We start from the raw sequence: 25,710 nt of genomic DNA on the forward strand, positions 1-25,710 counted from the left end.
TAGGAAGCTAGTATTATTCAGACAGCAGTGCCAAAAAAAAAAAAAAGGCCAATATGCTCGATTTTATGCATAAAATTTCTTGACAAAATACTGGCAAAAGGAGTGTGTTTGTGTCTGTGTGTGTGTGTGTGTTCCATAAACTACAGGGTTTACTGTAGAAATGCAAGGCTGGGTCAACATTCAAATCCAGTCAGACAATCCATCATATAAACAGGCTACAGAAGAAAAGTCGTATGATCACATAAGCTGAAAGAGAAAAGGTATTTAACAAAATTCAACACCAATTCATAATGAAAGCTCTTTGCAAATTAGGAGGGAAACCTACCAAACTTGGTTTTAAAACATCTATATAAAAACCCATACTGTCATCTTATTTACTGGTCAAGCAACACTGAATGCTTTCCCCTTAACATTAAGAATAAGACATGGGTGTCCTCTTTCCTCATTTCTATTCAACATTGTACTGGAAATTCTAGCTAGCAGAATAAAGAAAGAAAAAGGAAATAAAAGGGATACACCTAAGGAAGAAGAAATAAGATGTTCACTATTCTCAGGGAAGTGTCATTCGCTCAGTTGTGTTCCTCTCCATGGCTTTCCCAGGCAGGAACACTGGAGTGAGCGGCCGCGGTCCTGCTCCAGGGATCTTCCCGACCCAGTGACTGACCCTGGGCCCCTGCACTGCAGGCCAGCTCTTCACCATTTGAGATGAGCTGCAGACAGATGACTTACTGCTTATGAAGAAAATCCTGAGGAATCTGCCAACAAACAAACTTGCTAGAACTAATAAATGAGTCCAGCAAGGGCATAGGAGACAAAGTCAACGTATAAAAATTAATTATATTTCTCAATAACAGTAATGACAATGATAAAACTGAAGTTTAAAACTCAATAAAAACCTAACAAATATGCTCAGGATCTGTAAGCTGAAAATTATAAAACACTTATGAAACAAATCAGAGATCCAAATAAATGAAGAGACATACCATGTTCATGGAGTGGAAGACTCAACATAATAAAGATGCCAAATCTCACCAAAAATGATCCATAGAGTAATGGAATTTCTATAAAAATCCCACAAGATGTTTTTAATATATAGACCAGCACATGTTAAAACTTATACAGAAAACCAAAGGAAAAATTGACATGGGAAGCTAAATCAATTTTAAAAACTATAAAGAAGATCGAAGTACTTTATCCAATTTTACGGTTTAATGATAGCTACAGTATTCAACATAATGTATTGGCAGACGTTTAAATACACAGATCAGCAGGATAACATAAAGAACTCAGGAACAGTCCAAAAATTAGTATGCCCAACAGATTTTTTTTTTCCACCAAGTTCAGTTCAACAGAGGCAGGACAGTCTTTTCAACTATTCAAACGGTGCCAGAACAACTGAACATCCTTAGGCAACAAAAACACAACCTAAACTGCACACAGTTAACACAAAAAGTAACTCAGTATGTATCAGAGATTTAAGAACCTAGAGCTTGAAGACTTCTTAGACAAGACATGAGAAGCATGAAGAGTGGCCTCCACAATGCCATAGAGAGTGCCTGGAAAACCCCAGGGACGGGGGAGCCTGGAGGGCCGCAGTCCACGGGGTCGCTGAGTCAGACGTGACTGAGCGACTTCACCTTCCCTTTCAAGCACTGGAGAAGGCAATGGCAACCCGCTCCAGGGTTCTTGCCTGGAAAACCCCAGGGATGGGGGAGCCTGGTGGGCTGCCGTCTATGGGGTCGCAGAGTCGGACACGACTGAAGCGACTCAGCAGCAGCACAACAGAAATGACGTGGCCTAGAATGGCCACACAGAACTAGACATGTAGTCATTTGAAAAGCCCTGAGAAGGGTTCAGAGTGAACACAAGAGTATTTTTATGTCTTTCTGTACAGTATATTTCTTAACGTGAGATAATACTATCACATGTTGCTTAAAAAAATAAAAGGAAGGAATCTCAAACTACCCTGATAAACGATGTTAGTCATTAGTCCTTACGCTGGGACTAAGCCAATGGCGACACTTGTGGAACTCACCTGTACCTGTCCTGACACAAGCTCATTTCAGTCGGTAAAATCCTAGTTGCTTTACTTGACAGTGAATCTTCACACTATCTTTTGTAAGATTAAAAATGAGACTCCTTCTCTGAATGCACTGCTACCATTTAGCTTAATTTAGCTGTGTGTTTTGTTCTGTGGTGGCTGCAGTTCAACCTGTAGAAAATCACTGAAGTGTTCGTGAAGCCTCTCCAAGGAAGAATCAGAGGGAAGAACTGGGATCCACCTGGGAAGGTGGCACAGTTACACTGTCCTCCTCACCCTACAGGCAGATAAGATAAATAGATGAAGTGTGAGTGCCAGCTGGTTAAAGACACACGACACACTGTTTCAAAAACAGCAATCATTTCAGTAAAATGGGTTCATTCTTACATACATTTTTATCTCCTTAAATATGAAAGTGTATTGCAAGTCAAGCCTTCACATTTCTCATGAAGACACAGGCTACTCAAGGGTAGAGACAATGCCGTAGAACAAAGGTGGTGTGTTAGCTGCTCAGTCATGGCCCACTCTTTGCGACCCCATGGACTGGCCCGCCAGGCCTCTGTCCATGAAATTCTCTGGGCAAGAACAGTGCAGTGGGTCGCCAGTTCCTGCTCCAGAGGATCTTCCCGACCCAGGGATCAAACCTGGGCCTTCTGCACTGCAGGTGGATGCTTTACTGTCTGAGCTACTAGGGAAGCAAACGTGACTTTCAGTAAAGCTTTTCACACGCACCCTCAACTGTTTAACTCTCCTGACAGTGGACAGCAGCGCTCGTGTATACAAGATAAAAGGAACGAGGTCCTCTGATCTCTGCAACAACACTCCTCTTACCTCAGATACACTAAGGGATGACAAACTGCCCCGGGCTCGTCATGGAAACCTGAGAGCTGCGCTTGCATCTCTCCTTCTCTTCCGTGTCTCTTCCTCTTCTGTTTAGCTATCCCTGAGATAATTCTGCAGCATAAACTGAGGAGGAAGATGTGCCTGAAGGCTTTGCTAAGTGCACAGTAAAGATTGGCTCACTCTCCCGCGTGAATTTTCAGACATAGAATTAAGTTTCTAGGCTGACTCCATTTCTAACATGATTCTTTAGATGACAACTGATATCCTGCAAACAGGTCTTCTCAGAGGGAAGAAAAATGAGGGGATTTCTCTTTGGTATGAATGATCAGATTCTGAGTAAGGTATTTCCTTGGCAAAAGACTTCCCTCAGGGGTTACAGGAGAAGGCAATGGCACCCCACTCCAGTACTCTTGCCTGGAAAATCCCATGGATGGAGGAGCCTGGTAGGCTGCAGTCCATGGGGTCGCGAAGAGTCGGGCCCGACTTAGCGACTTCACTTTCACTTTTCACTTTCATGCATTGGAGAAGGAACTGGCAACCCACTCCAGTGTTCTTGCCTGGAGAATCCCAGGGACAGAAGAGCCTAGTGGGCTGCTGTCTATGGGGTCAGAGTCAGACACGACCGAAGCGACTTAGCATTAGCAGCAGGGGCTACATGCAGAAGTCTTTCCCCAGAAAGAGTTCTTAGAGGTTCAGCTCTAAACGTGGAACGACCTAAGTGTGCAGAGTCGTCCCCCATCTGTCACAGAGACAGGGCTCCCCTCAGTATGAACCCTTTGATGCTGAGTGAGGGACGAGCTGCGACTGCAGGCCTTTGCACACTCACTTCACTCACACAGCTTCTCTCCAGTGTGGACGACGGAGTGTCGGACGAGGCTTGAGCTCCACCAGAAGGCCTTCCCACACTCCACGCACTTGTAGGGCTTCTCTCCACCGTGAATCTGCTGGTGGCTGTTAAGGTACGATCTGCGGTTGAAGGCTTTCCCACAGTCCGTGCACTTGTAGGGCTTCTCTTCACTGTGGATGGTGAAGTGCCGGTTAAGGCTTGACCTGCTGCTGAAGGCCTTCCCACACTGTTTGCACTCATAGGGTTTCTCTCCAGTGTGGGCCCTTTTGTGTAAGATGAAAGTGGAGCAGTAGATGAAGGCCCTTCCACACTCGGTGCACACGTAGGGCTTCTCCCCGGTGTGGACCCGCTGGTGCTCCTTGAGGTATGACTTGCGGTGGAAGGCCTTCCCGCACTCGAGGCACTCATGCGGCTTCTGCCTGGCGTGGACGGGGGCGTGCTTAATGAGCCTAGTACTGTCACAGAAGCCCATCCCACATTCACTGCACACACAGGGCCTCTCCCTGGTGGGGGTCAGCTGGTGCGGCGTGAGCTGTGACCTGTGGTGGAAGGCCTTCCCACACTCGCTGCACTCGTAGGGCCTCTCCCTGGTGGGGGTCAGGTGGTGCTGGAGGAGGTGTGTGCTCTTGCTGAAGGCTCTCCCATACTCTGTGCACCCATAGGGCTTCACTCCAGAGTGAAGCTGCTCGTGTTGAACAAGGAAGCCATGTGTGCGGAAAGCTCGCCCACATTCCCCACACTTACAGGGAAAGTTCCCTTCATGAGGCAGGGGTCCTTGCACCAGCTCACGTGACTTCTGTTCGTAGAGAAGGTCTCCTGGAGGGACTCGCTGCTGTGCAGTCCTCGAGGGCAGACAGTCACCTGTCCTTAAACCATGGTGATCAGGGTTCACTTTCCCAGGGACTTCCTTCCCCTGGGGGCCTGTCCCTGGTCTCACGGGACCTTCCTGCATCTCCAATGGCCCATCCCCATCCTTGGTTTGCCCCAGCTGGGAGTGCCCTGAGGCCCGCTGAGTCGGTCGTTTCTGGGGCGAGACTTCCTCAGATGAGGCTGGGTGGGAAGGGGCAGGCTGTGGGGCCTTCTTGTTGTCACCTGGAGGAAAGACAATACACAAAAAGGCTCGTAAGTGTAGAAATCACCATGTCAGTGAAAATAAGATGAAGACAGTGGCTGTCTTTTCAGGTCTCTGAAACTCAGGTTTGCAATTTCTTTCTTTCTCCTGTTTGAATTCTTGAAAATTTTAAAGGGAGGGTATGTCCCCAGGGGGAGAGTATGGACAAGGGACAGAATGTCTGGAGACAAGGAGGGCAGATAGAGGGATGACGACACTGCGTGTGGTGAGTCTGCTCCAAACCACACCACCTCATGGTGCTGTGCGCAGGGGAGCCAGCGAAGGGGTACCAGGTGCTGCCCAGATGGGAGACAGGAATGGGCTGTGGAGGCTTCCTGGTAAGGGCGGATGTGGTAGAAGCTGCCGTACAGAGAAAATCAGGAGGTTCTTTCAGCCTCAGGAAAGAGAACGAACAAACGCACAGAGTCTTCCAGAACCAGGGAGCTGCCCTGCGTGAGAACACGAGGTTGGCGAGAGGAGGGTTCCTGAGGCGGGATTAGCGTCCTTACAAGAAGAGAGACAAGACAGCTTGCTCCTTTTCTCTGCCACATGAGGACAGAACGAGCAAGCTGCCATCTGCACACAGAGGAGCGGGCCCTCCTCCGCGGGGATGTGGCAGTACCTTGATCCGGGTCTTCCCAGACTCCTGAACTGACAGACACAAAAGCCTGCTACCTGAGCTGCCTGGGCTGTGGCTTTCTTGTTACAGCAGCCCACGCTGAGATAGGGGCATGAGCAAGGTTCTCATACTGGAGCCTAGGGATGTTAAGGGCATTATGTTCAAAAAGAAACGAATGAGCAGAGAAATAATTTCATTCCTACATCAATTAGTCAAGGTCATTCAAGAATGAGTGATGACAATGAGCCCACAGAATGATGAAATGAAACCTGTAAAGGGCTCCACTGAACAGAAGTTAGAGGTCATGTGAGTCTTATGGTCTCTGACCACAAAAACCTAGGCCTGAATTCCAAAAGAACTCAATGTTAGCTTTACGGCATCTGGCCAGGCACTCAAATGTCATAGGGCTTCACTTTCCTCTTTTGAAAATTAAAGCTAAAGCGAGAACTTGTCTTGTAGGACTGTGGTGAAGATGAAATGACACACCGCCTATGCCGTGCGCAGAAGAGGGCCAGACACAGGGCAAAACGTCAATCAATCAGATTTAACTTTTCATTATGGATTAGTCCAATATGTGCACCGGGACCTAACCAGGAAGCATGCAAGTTGAAGGTGTGAGACCATGAATGTGTGGGTTAACCTTGGAGAGTTATTTAAGAACAAAAAGATGACCCTGCATGCAGGGCAGCAATGGAGACTCAGGCACAGAGAACAGACGTGTGGAAACGGGGAGGGAGAGGGCGAGAGAGCAGTACTGGAACACAGACATCGCCGTGTGGAAAAGAGCAGCAGTGGGCAGCGAGCATGGAAGCCACACATAGGACACTCAGCAACAGGGGAGGGGTGAGGATGAAGCAGCACAAGGGCCAGGCTCTTGCTTTTGACATGAAGACGGGCTGAGACCTCGGGGGCTGGGGGAGGCAGTGGGGGTCAGTGTGCGAGACAGGACAGACAGACAAAGGGGCACAGAGCAGAGACAGGGAGACCAGCAGGAGCGTGCTGGCACCACCTAGGCAGAAGCCGAAAGCCTGGACTGAGAGTGTGGGGACGGGCCTCGTACAGCTGGTGGAGGTGATGCACTAGAGACGTGCATGCGGAACGGACAGGGTTTGGTGCCTCCTGGATGGAGGCGCTGGTGGAGGTGGGGGTGCCGAGGAGCCGTCTGAGGTGCCCCCGCCTCCTGACCTGCACGCGAGGCAGGAGGAATGGGCAAGGTCCGAGCTCTCTCTCGGGTGTGTTGAGTGTGAGGTGCCTTGAGGTTTAGGCAAAGAGGACAGAAGACGAGAGCAAGGGGGTGCATCTGTCCACTCGGTGTGGGGAGTGACGGTGGTGGAGGAGGTGAGAACAGCTCCCGCTGTCCAGGAGGAAACGTGAGACACTGCCCTGACTCGCAAGCACTAGCCCCGTGACACCAACAGCTCACGCCTGCTGAGCCACTCTACGGTCAGGCCCAGTGAGGAGCAATCTCACACACAATCTATTACATTCTCTAACCGCCCAATGAGGCAGAAACCATGACGACTGCAATTTTCCAGGACCGGACAGAGTGTAACCAACCATGCTCACCAAACCATGTCTGTCCTCTCCGTGGACACACTCAGCCTCTCTTGCCAGCCCCGGGTACCAGACGACAAGGTCAAGTCTCGAGTCAGTGGAATGTGAGGGAAAACACCGTGTTGGGAGTTGCTGTGACACTTCCCCTTCTTCTGTCTCCCCTCCGCCAGCTGGAGGACGCCAGGAACCCTGGAGGGCCCACACGGATGGCAGGAGGCAGCCGGGTCCCTGAAACCTGCCTGCTCACACGTCCCCGCAGACCCACGTGGTCCCTGGCTCAAGAAGGACACTTTTCCATACACTGTGCCATGCAGATTCGGGAATATGCCTGTTTGAGCAGCCAGGGTTACCTTGGCCAAACTCACATACAAAGACCACGGAACATCCTTGGGCCACAAGGCTGTGTGCTGTGTCACACCTACTCTTTAAGCCCAAGCTCATGGAGCCGAGAGCCTGAACTTATCTGACACACCCCACACCTCCCAGCAGCGTCCCAGGGTAGGGCAAGCATGGGTTCAAAGGCTGCAGGGATCCCCCGCGCCCAGAGCAGCCATGACAAGAACATTCTCACATAGCAGACGGGCCACGGCCCCGTGAGGCGTGCATGTTGCGGTGACCCCCCTGGCCAGCTGTGGGTACTCACCCGAGCAGGAGCTGGGGGTGGGCCCTCTCCTCCATGCCTGTGACTCAGGGCCGGGCTCCGCTCGGGAGATCAGCTCTGGCTCAGGCAAAGGACATCCTGTTCACAGAGAAAAAAAGAGAATGTGGGGAATATGTGGGAAGAAGAAAGAAGCCTCTCCACCGAGACCAGGACTGCAGGGTTTGGAAGAGACCCCAACATGTGGCTGCTCCCCTCCAGGCAAACAGAACCCTCCGCCTGGGAAACATGTGAGACCACTGCCCTCAGTCCCCAAGGATGGCAGATGTGACTGCCCGCTGCACAGACAGGACCCCTCCCTCGTCTCCATCCCCAGAACCCCGCACCGCTCAGACTACTTCCTGCAGACTTTACCTAATTCAGTGCAGTCAGGGTCCTCCGCTGCCTCCCTCAACACCAGGAACACCCAGGGTGTCCTGTTACCAGCACAGAACAGGTCAGACAAAGTCTGTGGGGAAAGGTCCAAGTACCAGTGGATTTAAATGCTCCCCGGGTACTGGTGGCCAGCCTGGCAGGCTATGGAGCCTGGTCTCCATCATCCCACAGACAGCAGCTAAGGCCCACAGGTGACCCGTGTCAGCTGCTCCTGCCCTCGGGAAGCATCTTGCGATGCCTGTGAGGCGACTGGCCTGACCAAGGATGTGGAGAAACAGACACGTGAGTTGGCACCCCCCGCCTGGGAGCCAGCATCACCTCTGAGCTTCTTGGACAACATGATACATTTCCTTTGGGGCACAGACTGCTTGAAGCTGCCATGTGCAGCCAAACACACATCAACAACTGAGGGGGTCAGGGACGCAGAGAAGTCGCTGGCAGAGGTACCGGGACCCCCACAGAAAGAGCACCTGCAGATGCTAAAGCAGAGCCCAGGACTCAGCTGAGGCTCACCCCATCTGCTTATGTGCTCAGCAACAGGGCCATGCAAATTAAGGAGCCTGACCTTTGGCTGTCAGGAGTCACGCCCCCTATGACCTCAGGACCTTTGCATGTGCTGTCCTGTCAGCTGGAAGGCTATTTTTTCCCAGTTTGCTCCAACTAGCTTACTATTCATTCTTTGGGTCTCAGCTCAAATGTCACTTCCTGAGAAGATTTCACTGCACTGAGGCTTCTGAGTCGAGAAGCTTCATCAGTCTGCCATGTTGCCATGGCATTTTAACCCTAATGGTAAGTCAAAAGTCATATTTAGTGGACTTCCTATTTCCAGTTATGCCTGTAAGGAGCTTCCAAGTCTGCAATCCAGCTTAACAAGAAGTGGAAAGCTGAACAGACAGAAAAATTGAGTCATCTTGGGTCAATAACAGAAGCGAGGGAACAGCGTAGACTTCTGTCCCCAAGACTGGAGACACAGGGAGCAGAGAACAGTGAGCAGAAGAGCAGCGCCAGGTGAGGAAACCTGAATTATAATTAAAGGGCTGCTGCAGGTTCGGGGCAGACAACTCTGAGAGTAAAAGAAGGCAAGTGGGACTCAGTAACAGGCAGGCCCGAGCGTCATCTCCACGTCACGTGCAGCCGTCAAGAAGAACTTATGAGCCGTGCTGAACGTCAAAGGACGTAATCTGAGGAGGTAGAGCAAGGACCAGAACCTGACCTGCGAGGGATACTGCAGTCATCAGATCGGGAGTTTTAAATGATAATGATCAACATGCTAAGGGCTTTCAGGAACAAAGTAGACACAGCATCCAAAACCAGGTGGGCAATGTAGGCAGATAGAAGGAAACCCTAATTAACGAGCGGAAAGAAATGCTGCAGATCCAACACCAGTGACGAATGCCTTTGATGGACTTATCGGCAGCCTGGATGTGAGAACTGATGCTATCCAACCTCAAGACTCTCAATAAAATGGCAGGAATGGAGACGGTGTGAAATTGGTGAAAGATAAACGGGACAGCATTGACAGCACAGAAACGGACTCACATAATACACTCCACTGGTTGTTGACAAAGGTGCAAAAGCAATACGACGGAGCACAGCTAGTCTCTTCCGCAAACGGTGGAACAGAACATCCACACGTAAAACAACATTATTTCGACAGAGACCTTTTCCCCTTCACAAAAATTAACTCAAAGTGGATCACAGATCTGAAGGTAACACAAACCCATAAAACTCCTACGAGATATTACAGGAGAAAACCTAGGCGACTACAGGTACGTGATACCTTCCTAGATGTAATACGGAGGAAATGCCTGATGAGCCGCACTTCGTAACAATTAGAAGCTTCCGCTCTGCCAAAAGACATGAGCGGACAAGCCACACACAGATGGCAGAAGATATTTGCAAAAGACTTACCTGATAAAGGACAGTGGTCCAAAAATACAAATATTTCTTAAAATTAGACAGTAAGAAAACAAGCCCATTTTAAAACGAGCCAAACACCTTATCAGACACCTCCCCAAAAGCAAGAGCAAAGACCCTAAAAGACATCTCACCAAAGATAATATACAGATGGCAAATAAGCCTATGAAAGGTGCTCCACAGACTGTCATCAGTTAAGTCGCTCAGTTGTGTCCGACTCTTTCGACCCCATGGACTGCAGCACGCCAGGCTTCCCTGTCCGTCACCGACTCCCAGAGCTTGCTCAAACTCATGTCCATCGACTTGGTGATGCCATCCAACCATCTCATCCTGTCGTCCCCTTCTCCTGCCTTCAATCTTTCCAAGCATCAGGGTCTTTTCCAATGAGTTAGTTCTTCGCATCCTGTGACCAAAATATTGGAGCTTCAGCTTCAGCATTAGTCCTTCCAATGAATATTCAGGACTGATCTCCTTTAGACTGTTATCAGGGAAACGCAAATTAAAACCAGACACCAGTGCACACCTATGGGAAGGGGCAAAACAGGCGCCGCCGACAGCACCGAACGCTGCGGACGACGCTGAGCTCCAGGAGCCCTCACTCCACACTGCTGGGGATGTAAACAGTGCCACCATTCTGAAGTCTGGTGGGCTCTCGAAAAACTAAGCATACCTTCACCACAGGACCCATCAGTCACAGTCCTCACTCTTGACCCAAAGGTCCTGAAAACCTGCACGCCTGCACACGGACATCTACAGCAGCTGTTCTCATAACTGCCAAAATTCGGAAGCAACTTAGATGTGCTTCCCTGTGGCTCAGCTGGTAAAGAGTCCGCCCGCAGTGCGGGAGACCTGGGTTCGATCCCTGGATTGGGAAGATCCCCTGGAGAAGGAAAGGCTACCCACTCCAGTATTCTGGCCTGGAGAGTTCCGTGGACAGTCCATGGGGTCGCAGAGCTGGACAGGACTGAGCGACTTTCACTTTCACTTTAGATTTCTTCAGTAGGTAAGTGGATGAACTATGGCACGTCCAGACAGCATTATTCAGCATCAAAAAGCCATGAAAGGACCTGAAGAAAGAGATGCCCGTTACTGAGAGAGAGAAGCCAATGCGAAAAGCCTACGCACTGTAAGATGACTGCTATATGACACTCTGGGAAATACAAATGAAGACAGTCAGAAAAGATCAGCGGCTGGTGAGGGTTGGGGGTGAACAGAGAGGACTTCTAGGGCCAAAAAAATAATCTGTACGATACTATGATGGATACGTGTCATCCGTCCAAACTCACTGACTACCAAGAGTAAACCCTAATGCACACTATGGACTTTACGTCATTACGTGTTAATGTAGATACGTCAGCTGTAGCGAATGTACCATGTAGGGAGAACACAGAGAATGAAGGGGGCTATGATCCCTTGCAGGAGGAAATGGCAACCCACTCCAGTATTCTTGCCTGGAGAATCCCACGGAGGAGCCTGGCGGGCTACAGTCCATGGGGTCACAAAGAGTCGGACACGACTGAGTGTCTAAACAACCACCAATGCACCTGTGCAGGGAGCAAACTGTGGGAAATCTTTGTACTTCCTCTCAATTTTGTGAACCTAAAACTGATTTTTAAAAAGTCTTAAAAAAACATTATTTACAGGTATAACCATATTCCAGGGACTATGCCAAGCAATTTAACTTAAATGCATTAAAAAAAAATGAATTAAGTTTAAGAACTAATTTAGACAAGAACGACACACATATCTAAAATATTGAGTCTATTCATTCAAGAACAAGGTAAATATCTGCACGGATCTGTGTCCTAAAAAGGTCCTAAGCAAAGTACTATTTTGACCGTCCTTGTGGACTTTGCATGAAAAATTCTACTGCAGGATTTCCTTACAGCACCCACGTGAAGTACATACTGCAATAAGCAGCATTTTACAGGTAAAGAAACGGGGGCTCAGGCAGATGAAATGTCATGACCTGCTGCAGCCGTGACACAATGAATGGCTGAGCCAAGGTGAAGACCAAGGGCTACTCACCTCTGGCACCCAGCCTACTTAAGTACAAAGCCACCCAACACTGTTTCAGAAAACGCTGAGGCCGAGCGTGACCGTGACAAGGAGGGTGACGACGGCACTAACGGCAGCAGGGTCCCCAACGGCTGAGCCCGCACTCACACACCCTCCGGACCGCCGGCCACGTGAGGAAGACGCTGCATTGCTTCAGGAGATACAGCCTATGCGATAATGGGCCCACAGCGGGGTTCAGTCACCTGCCCAGGGACACACCGCTCATGGATAGGGCGGCAGAGCAGGGATTAGCTGCCAGGGGCCTAGCACCAGACCTGGCCTCCCAAGAGCTCCAGTAAGAGGGAAACGGCAAACAGTGGGTGTGAGGCCAGCAGCCTCAGACAAGTGGCTGTGGTGGCGAGAGGCCGACACGGGCAGGCGAGTCGGAGCTCAGGAAATGGGGCCGGAGGGAGGGGCAGACCTGGGCACACCTGGATTCAGCATTCCACAGAGTACCAAAAATAAAAACTTGGGGTGGGAGTCCCACACCGTGATTGGATTGAATATAGACATCTGTACAAACATCAAGTATCACTTTTGTCAAGATTTCACAAAAGAAAGGACTCGTGCCACCAGAAAATGCAAAGGAGAGCTTTTCATGATCAGATGTGCCTTTTGAGTGGATCAAGCTTTCTGAGGGACTCATGCTGACAACCCTACTTCCCTTACCTTCTGAGGATAGTGTGTGGGACAATGACATGAGGAGAGCATGAACAGAGGCACAAGACTGACATCCAGAAGGAAACAGAGGTGAGGGCGGTGCGGGCGTCAGAGAGCAAGCACTTGCCGACTGACTTCCTTCTGCAAAGTAGCTGCAGCAGCAAAAGAAAAAGGAAGCGCTTCGAAAAGAAAGCGACACGGCAGACCCACAGAGGCCGAACGGGAGCCCCAGAAGCCAGGGCAGAACGCGCTTCTCTAAGTCACTGCACCAGTCCCTCAGGGAGCCCAGCAGGAGTTCCGACCTCCAGCTTCTGTGAAATGCCCCCATTCCGTCCCAACACACCCTTCTCCTTTGGCTGTGACCAAAGGCAAACTAGGCTTCTGGTCCAACCGTCCCTCAGTAGGTCTACGGGGCCCAGGCAGGAAGGGGTGAGGACAGAAAGCAGCTGCAGCTCTGGGTGAGGAGGCTGGCTGGGCCGCAGAGGCCTTCTCAGCCCGCTGGACCTGGAGCCAGAGGGAGAGAGAAGCAGAGTGGGGGCCTCACCCAGAGACACCAGGAGCCTGCAGGTCTCCAGCATCACCTCCCAGTACAGCATCCTCTGGACGGGGCCCAGATGCCCCCACTCCTCCTGGGTGAAAGTCACAGCCACGTCCTCATAAGTAACAGGCACCTGGAAAGTCAACAGAGGCAGCGGGGTTGGTCTTCGGGCTCTTGGTGGAATCAGAGCCCATTCCTCTCCATGGCGAAGACACAGAGACCGGACACCTCCTGTGGGCTGAGCTCGGTGCGGGACACAAGGAGGCGGCCACCGCCCAGGGGTGACCACAGCCACGGAGGAGACGGAAGCCTCCTGTGTGGGAGCCAACAGAGAACGACATGAGGTCAGCATCGCCTGCAGGGGCTGTGGGCACAGAGGGTAAGGGCGTGATGATGTCAGAAACATGAGAAAGAAAAAGGGTGAAAATGTACATGAAACCCCAACACCAACGATAATCACAGAGACAGCACGCCAGACCCAACGGCCCCCACTGCGTGCCTCCTCATGGGGAGCACTTTGCATGTTTCGTTAAAGTGCCTGAAAGTCCCCAGCTCTGAAGCCCCATTTCTGAGGTCTGCATTCAAAGTCCTAAATCAACACTTGCCTGTGGAACGAACTTGGGGGCCTCGCTTACTTTCTCTGAACCTTGAATAATTTCTGAGTCAATACAAAGACTCTCATTGAATGATAATATTTATGAGAACAAAAGAAAAAATATTTATAGCAGAAAAACTGGGTGACTGGCCACAGCCCATGGGGTCGGTGCTGCCATCAAATTCATGTTAGTAACGGGATCTGAGGCCCAGGGAGCTCCACAAGCTCACCCAGAGTTTACATGAGCTGAGATTAGAGGCGGGATTTATACCCAGGTTCCCTTGACCCACTGGCAAAGTAAAACCCCAGTTAATGAAGACGTGAGATGTTTTAAGTAAACTTCAAAGTTATATTCACTTCAGCCACCACTGAAAGTAGTTCTGCAGACGTGGGCAGAAGAGCAGACCCATCATCGCCCACCTCCCAGGAGTGTCCCCGGAGGCGGTGATACCTGACCGGAAGTGGGCGGGCCTGGACGGGCTCCCACTGCTGTCTGAATCCTGGACACTCCTGGGGAGAACTCACAGGAGCCGTCCCTGCCCATCTCTATCTGAGACCTGACCACACGTGTCCCGGAGGAAATGCCTCGGGACCAGGGACCAGGAGCTGCTGAGCACGGTGCAGGCTCTAGTCAGGCCTCAGATGGGCTGTTTCTCCTGGCTGAGCAGGATGGAGCCTCCAGCAAATGAGTGCACTGTCTGGCCCTCCCAGGACACTCCTGCTGGAAATGCTCTCAAACAGTATTGCGGGAGTAAGACAGAGAGTCAAAGATGGCTCCATAAGGCGGTCTTTACTTCTGCAGAAGGGCGCACTACAAAGGTCTGGGAGCAAGCACACGGAGTGGGAAACCCGCTGGTTTTATTCCTAAAATGCAGGTTCCCTCCTCCAGCTGCTCACAGGCTGAGAGTGACACAGTCACAGTCTTCCTGGAGACCATCTAAGGTTCTGATTGGATGATTTATAGTAACTATTTTCCCCACCCTTTAGTTCTTTTCTCATATCCATGATAAAGCCCGTGAAATTAGCCCGCCAAAATGTCCTGTGAGGAAGGAGAATAAGGAAATGAAAAGAACAAAGGATTGGCCACTAGCTGCCATTTTAGGAATCTTATTTCCCCGGTGACTCAGATGGTAAAGTGTCTGTCTACAATGTGGGAGACCTGGGTTCGATCCCTGGGTTGGGAAGTTCCCTGGAGAAAGAAATGGCAACCCACTCCAGTACTCTTGCCTAGAAAATCCCATGGACGGAGGAGCCTGGTGTCCATGGGGTCGCAAAGAGTCGGACACAACTGAGCGACTTCACTTTCTACCTTTCTGTTCAAGTATCCTAAGAATGAACCGCTTTCTATTTTCTTATAACTTCTCCTTTGATAGAAAAGATCATCTTTCTCACATGTCTCAGCAGATGGGGGAGTGGGAGGGATTCTGGCAATTGTATAGGCCCTCTGGGGGCTTCCGGAACAACCAATATGCTTTTCTTTTGGTCCACACACTTCCACCTCCTGAAATGCTATGTTCCTGGCTCATGCCAAAACTGTCTACCAGAAAGAAGCCTGCCTGGCTTGCAAAGTTTACTTTATGGGTATCATCTCCAGGCACCCCATGCAGAGTTCACAGAGGAGAGAGTGAACGTACAGGCTGTGGTGTGACCTACCATTTGTTAGTTTCTACTACTTAAGAGCTGCAATAGGGCCTCCCTGAGGGTCCAGTGGTTAAGAATACACCTTGCAATGCAAGAGACATGGGTTTGATCCCTGGCCTCGGAAGATCCCTTCATGCCTTGGAGCCACTAAGCCCGTGCACCACAACTACTGAGCCTGTGCTCCAAAACGAGAAAAGCCACCGCACTGAATCACAGAAAACTAATCAAACTGATCACGTGGATCACAGCCTTGTTTAACTCACTGAAACTATGAGCCATGCTGGGTAGGGCCACCCAAGAAGGATGGGTCATGGTGGAGAGTTCTGACAAACCGTGGCCCACTGGAGAAGGGAATGGCAAACCACTTCAGTCTTGTTGCCTTGAGAACCCCATAAACAGTATGAAAAGGCAAAAAGATATGACACTGAAAGATAAAGCCCCCAAGGTGGTAGGTGCCCAATATGCTATTGGAGAAGAGTGGAGAAAAAACTCCAGAAAGAATCAAGAGGCTGAGTGAAAGCAAAAACAAGGACCAGCTGTGGATGAGTGGTGATGGAAGTAAAGTCCAAGGCTGTAAAGAACAATATTGCATAGGAACCTGGAATGTTAGGTCCATGAATCAAGGCAAATTGCAAGTGGTCAAAGAGACAGCAAGAATGAGTATCGACACTTTAGGAATCAGTGAACTGAAATGGACTGATTTGGGTGAATTTAATTCAGATGACTATTATATCTACTACTCTGGGAAAAGAATCCCTTTAGAAGAAATGGAGTAGTCCTCATAGTCAACAAGAGTCCAAAATTCAGCACAGGGGTGCATCTCCAAAACGATAGAATGATCTCTGTTTCCAAGGCAAACCATTCAATATTACAGTTATCCAAGTCTATACCCCAACCACTAATGCCGAAGAAGCTGAAGTTGAATGGTTCTATGAAGACCTACAAGACCTTCTAGAACTAACACCAAAAAAGATGTCTTTCTCATCACGGGGGACTGGAATGCAAAAGTAGGAAGTCAAGAGATACCTGGAGTAACAGGCAAGTTTGGCCTTGGAGTACAGAATGAAGCAGGCCAAAGGCTAACAGAGTTTTGCCAAGAGAACGCACTGGTCATGGTAAACACCCTTTTCCAACAAAACAAGAGAAGACTCTACACATGGACATCACCAGATGGTCAATACTGAAATCGCTTTGACTATATTCTTTGCAGCCAAAGATGGAGAAGCTCTATTCAGTCAGCAAAAACAAGACCAGGAGCTGACTGTGGCTCAGATCATGACTCCTTATTGCCAAATCAGACTTAAACTGAAGGAAGTAGGGAAAACCACTAGACCATTCAGGTATGACCTAAATCAAATCCCTTATGATTATACAGTGGAAGTGACAAACAGATCCAAGAAATTAGATCTCATAGAGTGTCTGAAGAACTATGGATGGAAGTTCATGACGTTGTACAGGGAGCAGTGATCAAGACCATCCCCAAGAAAGACAAAAAGGCAAAAAGGCAAAATGGCTGTCTGAGGAGGCCTTACAAATAGCTGAGAAAAGAAGAGAAATGAAAGGCAAAGGAGAAAGGGAAAGATATATCCATCTAAATACAGAGTTTCAAAGAATAGCAAGGAGAGAGAAGAAAGCCTTCCTCAGTGATCAATGCAAAGAAATAAGAGGAAACCAATAGAATGGGAAACACTAGAGATCTCTTCAAGAAAATTAGACACACCAAGGGGACATTTAATGCAAAGATGGGCACAATAAAGGACATAAACAGTATGGACCTAATAGAAGCAAAGGATATTAAGAAGAGGTAGCGAGAATACACAGACGAACTATACAAAAAAGATCTTAATGACCCAGATAACCACGATGGTGTGATCACTCACCTAGAGCCAGACATCCTGGAGTGTGAAGTCAAGTGCGCCTTAGGAAGCATCACTACGAACGAAGTTAGTGGAGGTGATAGAATGACGAGTCATTCGTGCTTTCAATGCTGTGAAAGTGCTGCACTCAATATGTCAGCAAATTTGGAAAACTCAGCAGTGGCCACAGGACTGGAAAAGGTCAGTTTTCATTCCAAACCCAAAGAAAGGCAATGCCAAAGAATGCTCAAACTACTGCACAATTGTACTCATCTCACACGTTAGGAAAGTAATGCTCAAAGTTCACCAACCCAGGCTTCAATAGTACATGAACCGAGAAATTCCAGATGTTCAAACTGAATTTAGAAAACGCAGAGGAACCAGAGATCAAACTGTCAACAGCCACTGGATCATAGAAAAAGCAAGAGAGTTCTATAAGAACATCTACTTCTGCTTTATTGACTTTGCCAAAGCCTATGACTGTGTGGATCATAATAAACTGTAGAAAATTATTAAAAAGAACGGACCACCAGACCAACTTATTGGCTCCTGATAAATCTGTATGTAGGTCAAGAAGCAACAGTTCGAACTGGACATGGAACAACAGACTGGTTCCGAATTGGGAAAGGAGTATGTCAAGGCTGTATATTGTTAATTATACAGTTAAATACTTAAATATGCAGTTAAATACTTATATGCAGAGTACACCATGTGAAATGCCGGGCTGGGAGAAGCACAACCTAGGTCAAGATTGCTGGGAGAAATATCAATAACCTCAGATACACAGATGACATCACTCTTATGGCAGAAACAAAGAGGAACTAAAGAGCCTCTTGACGAAGGTGAAAGAGGAGACTAAAAAGCTGGCAAAAAACTAAGATCACAGATGGCATCCAGTCCCAATACTTCATGGCAAATAGATGGGGAAACAATGGAAACTGTGACAGACTTTATTTTGGGGGGCTCCAAAATAACTGCAGATGGTGACTGCAACCATGAAAAAAAGATGCTTGCTCCTTGGAAGAAAAGCTATGACCAATCTAGACAGCATGTTAAAAAACAGAGATATTACTTTGCCGACAAAGGTCTGCCTAACCAGAGCTATGGTTTTTCCAGTATTTGTGTACAGATGTGAGAGTTGGACTATAAAGAAAGCTGAGTGCCAAAGAATTGACGTTTTTGAACTGTGGTGTTGGAGAAGACTCTTGAGAGTCCCTTGGACTGCAAGGACATCTAACCAGTCCATCCTAAAGGAGATCAGTCCTGGGTGTTCATTGGAAGGACTAATGCTGAAGCTGAAACTCTAGTATTTTGGCCACCTGATGCGAAGAGCTGACTCATTTGAAAAGACCCTGATGTTGGGAAAGATTGAAGGCAGCAGGAGAATGGGACAACAGAGAATGAGATGGTTAGATGGCATTACTGACTCGATGGACATGGGTTTGGGTAAACTCCGGGAGTTGGTGATGGACAGGGAGGCCTGGCGTGCTGCGGTTCATGGAGTCGCAAAGAATTGGACACAATTGAGCAACTGAACTGAACTGATGATGGTCAGCCACATATAAGATACACATTCTTTGAAGTTTAAAGTATCTCAAAATTTAGTAAAGTACCTAAAATTAAAACAAATTTAATTTTGTATATGCGGTGGTCCCATACCAGAGACTTACCTCTTGAGAAACCTGTATGCAGGTCAGGAAACAACAGTTAGAACTGGACATGTAACAACTGACTGGATCCAAATAGGAAAAGGAGTACATCAAGGCTGTATATTGTCACCCTGCTTATTTCACTTATATGCAGAGTACATCATGAGAAATGCTGGGCTGGAAGAAGCACAAGCTGGAATCAAGATTGCTGGGAGAAATATCAATAACCTCAGATATGCAGATAACACCACCCTTATGGCAGAAAGTGAAGAGGAACTAAAAAGACTCTTGATGAAAGTGAAAGTGGAGAAGGAAAAAGTTGGCTTAAAGCTCAACATTCAGAAAACGAAGATCATGGCATCTGGTCCCATCACTTCATGGCAAATAGATGGGGAAACAGTGGAAATGGTGTCAGACTTTATTTTGGAGGGCTCCAAAATCACTGCAGATGGTGACTGCAGCCATGAAATTAAAAGACGCTTACTCCTTGGAAGAAAAGTTATGACCAACCTAGATAGCACATTCAAAAGCAGAGACATTACTTTGCCAACAAAGGTCCATCTAGTCAAGGCTATGGTTTTTCCAGTGGTCATGTATGGATGTGAGAGTTGGGCTGTGAAGAAAGCTGAGCACCGAAAAATTGATGCTTTTGAACTGTGGTGTTGGAGAAGACTCTTGAGAGTCCCTTGGACTGCAAGGAGATCCAACCAGTCCATCCTAAAGGAGATCAGTCCTGGGTGTTCATTGGAAGGACTGACGCTGAAGCTGAAACTCCAATACTTTGGCCAACTGATGCCAAGAACTGACTCATTGGAAAAGATCCTGATGCTGGGGAAGACTGAGGGCAGGAGGAGAAGGGGACAACAGAGTATGAGATGTTTGGATGGCATCACCATAACATGAGTTTGAGCAAACTGGGGAGTTGGTGATGGACAGGGAAGCCTGGTGTACTGCAGTCCACGGGGTTGCAAAGAGTCAGACAGACTGAAAGACTGAACTGAACTGAGTACTTTATCTGTACATTTTTGGTTGGCTCCTGTCCTTAAAATACGTTTTTTGTGACCAGTCAGTTTAAAGGTCAAAATGTTTACCATCTTCATGGCTTCTCTAGCTCCTCGGATTAAGTCGCCACCCTTTTTCATGCCTCCTGGCCATTTTACAATGGATCAGATGTATGGGTTTAAGATTAACCACCAGTTGTTTTGCTCTCAGGCATATGGAACAGAAGTTAATTACTTTCCTGGATCTGAGTGCTGATAATTTATCAGACTAAGGACATATTCCAGGAATTCCGGAGAAAGGGTTTAAGCTTTAGGCTAACGGAAAGTGAAAGTGAAACTGAAGTCGCTCAGTCATGTCCGACTCTTTGCGACCCCATGGACTGTACCTACAACGCTCCTCCGTCCATGGGATTTTCTAGGCAAGAGTACTGGAGTGGGCTGCGAGATGTTTACTGAAAACAAGACCCAGGTCTCAGAGTTCTACACTGACTGCCTAGCAATTTCTACCTCAAAAGCCTCATCTGTCCTTCACGCAATGTTGACACACCTGACCGAGACCGGGCAAGGTGCTAAGACTGAGGATAAATGACAAGCCGGTTGTTGCAAATAAACAGCAAGCACAATGAGCAACCCGATGGCTACGCAGCCTCCTCTGTGCCCAGGAGTCCTCTCCGAACCAGCAATGCTAAAAACGCTGTCCACTCACCCGCGTCGGCTCCGTCCACGCCGCCGCCATCGCGGGGCCTTGAGGAGAGCGTGGGCCAAAGAGGCGGCTCCAGGACTCACCGCCCGCCGCCCGAATCTCGCCTAGGGCGGGCCACGCCTAGGCGGACCCGAGCTCTCCGAGCCTCACTAGCCCCGGCGCAGAGGCCCAGGCTCTCGCGTCCGAGCCGTGGGGACGGACCGGGACCCCGGCGCGCGCTCAGGAGTCACCCCCGTGACGGAGGGCCCGGGGCGCAGGTCGGGCTCGCACACTGACCGCCGCGGGGCTGAGACGCAGCTCCTGCCGGGGAAACGCGGCCGCGCCGGCCTCTCAGTCCTTACAGCCGCAGGCGCGCTGGACGCCGACTGATGACGCACAGGCGCGAAAGCCCCGGAACCCCGCCCCGCCCCCAGCTGCCATTGGCCCAGTGCGGCGCAAACACTTCTGGGGAACGTAGTTTCCTTCCGTGCAAACCAGGGAGGAACGGGACGCTGGGGTCCCGACCTGCAGTTCTGTCATCTGCTGCTTTCTGTTCATCCGCAGTATCACTCTCAGGCTCCCTGTGTAGAGCCTTGTAGGCCCTTCCGAGGAAGTTGTAACATGTTTCGTGCGTGTTCTAGAAATACACCCAGGAACTGTTTAATCTACCACAGTAAGATACACAGAAATGGCAATAACTGACACAAGGGGGCGAATTTATGCTCCACAGATCCCTAAAAACTTGAGACGGGGAACACTGCAAAGGGCCCAGCAGGGAAGATCGGGACGGCTCAGGGGACAGAAGCAAACAAAGGGCGATCCAGAGCTTGTTTTCGACAGGAAAGGCGAGGCAAGGCAGATAAACGGCTTGGTATTGGCTAGTCTGAATACTGTCAGGCCTTGGAGCATGGAGGCCGTCCTTATTTGCCTGGCACAGGCCGATAGGGGATGAGAAATATAGTCTATTGAAGTGTAAGAGTCAGAAAGAGAAGGGGTTTCTATTAGGGTTTGGGGTTGTTTGATTTACAGATGAAAGGAATAGCCCCTAAGAGTAGTCTGTTACCTCTAAGAACCGGCTAGCCCTGAAAGGGGCAGTCTTGGAATCCTCTGGTGGTTTAATGGTTAGGGCTCTGTGCTCTCAGTGCAGAGGGTCCAGGTTTGATCCCTGGTCTGGGAGCTAACATCCAGGAAGCTGCTGGGGCCCAGCAGTCAATCAAATAGACAGGTAGAGACCAAAAAATAGGCAGAGGGGAAACAAAAACAACAAATATATGCTCAAAACATGGATCTCCAAATTAAAAAATCACAGTGGACAGAAATTTCCTTCAAGCCATCCATCTGGTTAGAACAAGGATAGAAGTATAATGAGGTGATCTGATTAGAGGCCTATGCTCTTGACACTTCTTCAAGGAAGGCAACGTATTTATGATTTAGCTCAGACTATTCAATTGTCAGGGATGTAACATACCCGTGAACAGATTAGAAATCTTTAACCATCAAATTTCAAGGATGATGTCACTGACCCCACAGGCTGTGGGGCATCCCACGACTGAGACAGGAAAGGTGGTCTATGGGTCAGACCCTGAGCACAAAGGGGAGTGGCATGTACAACCAGAGACCAGATTCGTACAGGTCTCCAGTATCACATCTCTGTAGAGGGCCCTCCCAGCTGCAAAAAACACTCCCATGACCATCTCAGTAAACTCACCGACAGGCCCATGAACCTGACTAAGCAACAGCAGTCTTTAATCTCTAGTTACGCACATGTGGCAACGCAGGGATTATGACCCCATATTCGTTACCCTTCTCTTTCTTGAAGTCAAAGGCTACAAGTTTCAACAGTAGGAAGAAAGAATAAAGGAGAAACTGTTGACATATGTGCAATGGAAATACATGGCATTAACCTGGTTGTTAACATCTCTGTAGAAATAGAGGCAAATACAGGGAATATCTGCAAATCACTTGGCAATATATCTAAATAGATAAAAGATTTATTGAGGCATGATTCTTTCTCACCAGATATTCTGTATATTTTGTCATCATTAAATCCTGAACACGTGTAAGAATTTCTGCTGTGATATAACTATTGTTACAATGATTTATTGTGTAGCTTCCCTGGTAGCTCAGACGTTAAAGCGTCTGCCTGCAATGCAGGAGACCCGGGTTCGATCCATGGGTTGGGAAGATTCCCCTGGAGAAGGAAATGGCAACCCACTCCAGTATTCTTGCCTGGAGAATCCCATGGACAGAGAAGCCTGGTGGGCTACAGTCCATGGGGTCGCAAAGAGTCGGACACGACTGAGCGACTTCACTTCACAATGATTTATATATATTTAAACCTTCACCTCAAAGCTATGACTTATTTTTGTCATAGCAAACTGTATTTGCTTAGTATTTGTTAAAGAAATTTGAACTTCTTCCCTATTTTGGTATCATTTAAGTCACTGTGAATATGAGTTAACATGCAGTGCTATCCTTTGAACTTCACAGTTTGCCCTTGGCTAAAGTTTAGGGACTTAGACTTTGGGATGTTTGCTCTCATGCCCAGAAAGAATGAATGGCTCAGTATAGGTACTGTCTCTGTATTTTGCTGCTGACCTGCTATGCTTCTGAAGGTCAAAAATATGTTCCAAGCAGAGTGCCCAATAAAAATACTGGGCTCTGAGGTTCTAATGAGCTCCCCTAGGAGCCATTTCACACATGCTGTTGAAATTCACGGACACAACTTAAACCAAGTGCTCAGAACTCCAAGGCTTCCCTGGGCTCAGACGGTAAAGCATCTGCCTGCAATGAGGGAGACCTGGGTTTGATCCCTGGCTCAGAAGACCCCCTGGAGGAGGAAACGGCCACCCGCTCCAGTACTCTTGCCTGGAAAATTCCATGGATGGAGGAGCCTGGTAGGCTGCAGTCAATGGGATCACGGAGTCGGCCATGACAGCAACTTCACTAGAACTCCTAAAGCTTGTTCCTGGCTTCCTCTGGACTCCAATCCTTGTACCTTTCCCCTTGTCTGAGATCGCTTTGTAATCTTTTGCTGTCACAAAACATCAGTGTTAAGCATGAAAATATGCTGAGTTCTTTGATGTTTTCCTAGTAATCATAACTTGGATAATCTTGAGGACTTTCAACAGTCATTCATCATGACTCTTAAGTCTGACCATTCTGTTCATATAAGCTCATGTGGTTTCTCTTTGTGGTCAACATTATGTCATACACGGTACCCTTTATATACACAGCTTTGTGTAAACACTGTGTGAGGGAGAGAGGCAATCAATATAAAAATACACTGCTGTGTGTGGCCATTCACTAACACACACATATATTGAAGGAAACAAAAATGTTAATGTGTCTGATGAGGGAAACAAAAAGGTTAAAGGAACAGAACTGAACAGTGGCTGGAGGTGAGGATGATGAAAGAAAAATGGCTGTAAGGTGGCTTGGTCAACCAGACACAAGACAGTGGGATTCACTGAGATGTTTCTCAGGCACCTCAAACACAGTGTCCAAAACCAAATCAACCTTAGCCTTTTTCGATCTCTCTGCTACTTCAAAGTCAAGAGATTATCTATATCTTTGACAAAGTTATGAGATGATGTCAGCACTGATGACTGAATATGGCTTCACACTCAAACTGAAAGGGTGGCCAAGATGTACTGCAGAATGAGAAACGGGGCTCAGAGATCAACACATACTACTTGATCCATTTTAGAAAATATGAGTAGTGACAAGAAAAACAAGGATTCACACTATATGAAGGAATCTGGGAAAGGGATATGGGCATGGACTCTGTAGCCAGCCTCAATGGCCTCCAATCCCTAAACGCATACTTTGTAACAACGGTACAACTTTGGGCAAATTCCTTAACCTCCGGTTTCATTGTAAAGTGAGGGTAATATTACCTACCACGTCAACTTGCCAGAAAGGTCAAGAGTTGACATGTTTAAACATTCAAGCCAGTGGCGGATGCACAGTGACACCAGGTGTCGGCTTTGCTCTTAGTTTCTATGGGCGCATCCTCACGGTGGTGACTCTGGCCAAGCCACACATGCATAGACTCAGTGTGTCTGGACACACAGAAGGCGTGGGATTGTGAACACTGCGTGACAGACATGAGACACATTCACCCTGGAGACACAGATTTGGGGGAACTCTGCAGCTCACTGAGTGTAAAATACCTTCAATGGGAATTAACTCACTCATGGAACACATCGCAAGTGAGAAACCAGTGGCCTTGGATGGAACCCGGGAAGCACACTGTTTAATACTAAGCAGGGGCTGAAGACAGATTCTCTGAAGAATGGCAAGAACTGAGAAGCCAGGGAAGGACATTTAAGTCAGAGAGGTGGGCAGCAGTCCAAAGGGGGCTGGGAGGTAGGGGAAAGAGGACAAAAGGGAACTCTCAGACCTGTTTAAGCCAGGTGACCGTGACAGAAATCATCCTTTAGTTGTCACTGGTGTGAAAGGGACATGAGGGGGTAAGGACAGGTAGTGGACTGAACAGTCACACAGCGTGTGTCTGTGACAGAAGAGAAGGGCACAGCTCAATGAACAAGCGAGGCATAAAGTGCCTGCTGCTGCTGCTAAGTGGTTTCAGTCGTGTCCAACTCTGTGCGACCCCATAGATGGCAGCCCACCAGGCTCCCCCGTCCCTGGGATTCTCCAGGCAAGAACACTGGAGTGGGTGGCCATTTCCTTCTCCAATGCAGGAAAGTGTGGTCGCTCAGTTGTGTCGGACTCTTAGCGACCCCATGGACCGCAACCTACCCGGCTCCTCCACCCATGGGATCTTCCAGGCGAGAGTACTGGAGTGGGGTGCCATTGCCTTCTCCATAAAGTGCCTAGGGGTGAGGAACACAGGTACAGATTGTGGACACATAAGGGAATTAAGAGGGAGAAGTTAAGGACCAAAAACAGAGGCATAAAAGAAAGACAGGTCCTACACACGTTGGCAAATTGGGGGAATGTGTGCAACCACAAAGAGGAACAGTGACTGCTTCCTCCAGTTAATTTAGGATTTCTAATAATTAAGATAAACTACCAGAGACCAATGACTTTGGACTACAAG

General features: G+C 48.5%; 1 protein-coding gene across 1 annotated transcript; it reads right to left on the bottom strand.

Moving 5' to 3' along the window:
• Window positions 1–966: 966 nt before the first annotated feature.
• On the bottom strand, window positions 967–20,965 carry LOC120871823 (zinc finger protein 805-like). Its single transcript, XM_040251804.1, has 4 exons — window positions 20,670–20,965; window positions 13,228–13,354; window positions 7,659–7,754; window positions 967–4,823 (listed from the first exon to the last, which is right to left on the bottom strand). The coding sequence occupies exons 1-4, from the start codon at window positions 20,697–20,699 to the stop codon at window positions 3,712–3,714; spliced, it is 1,365 nt and encodes a 454-aa protein (XP_040107738.1). The 5' UTR covers window positions 20,700–20,965; the 3' UTR covers window positions 967–3,711.
• Between the last annotated feature and the right edge of the window lie 4,745 nt (window positions 20,966–25,710).

Source organism: Oryx dammah, unplaced genomic scaffold (genome assembly GCF_014754425.2).
Source record: "Oryx dammah isolate SB20612 unplaced genomic scaffold, SCBI_Odam_1.1 HiC_scaffold_13, whole genome shotgun sequence".
NCBI lineage: Eukaryota > Metazoa > Chordata > Mammalia > Artiodactyla > Bovidae > Oryx > Oryx dammah.

Excerpts from the sequence above, each read along its gene's own strand:
- LOC120871823 (XM_040251804.1), bottom strand. The coding sequence starts at position 20,699 with ATGGCGGCGGCGTGGACGGAGCCGACGCGG. Across the intron at positions 13,355-20,669 it reads CGTGGACGGAGCCGACGCGG|GTGCCTGTTACTTATGAGGA; the intron begins GTGAGTGGACAG and ends TTGACTTTCCAG. Across the intron at positions 7,755-13,227 it reads CAGGCTCCTGGTGTCTCTGG|GATGTCCTTTGCCTGAGCCA; the intron begins GTGAGGCCCCCA and ends CTCTGTGAACAG.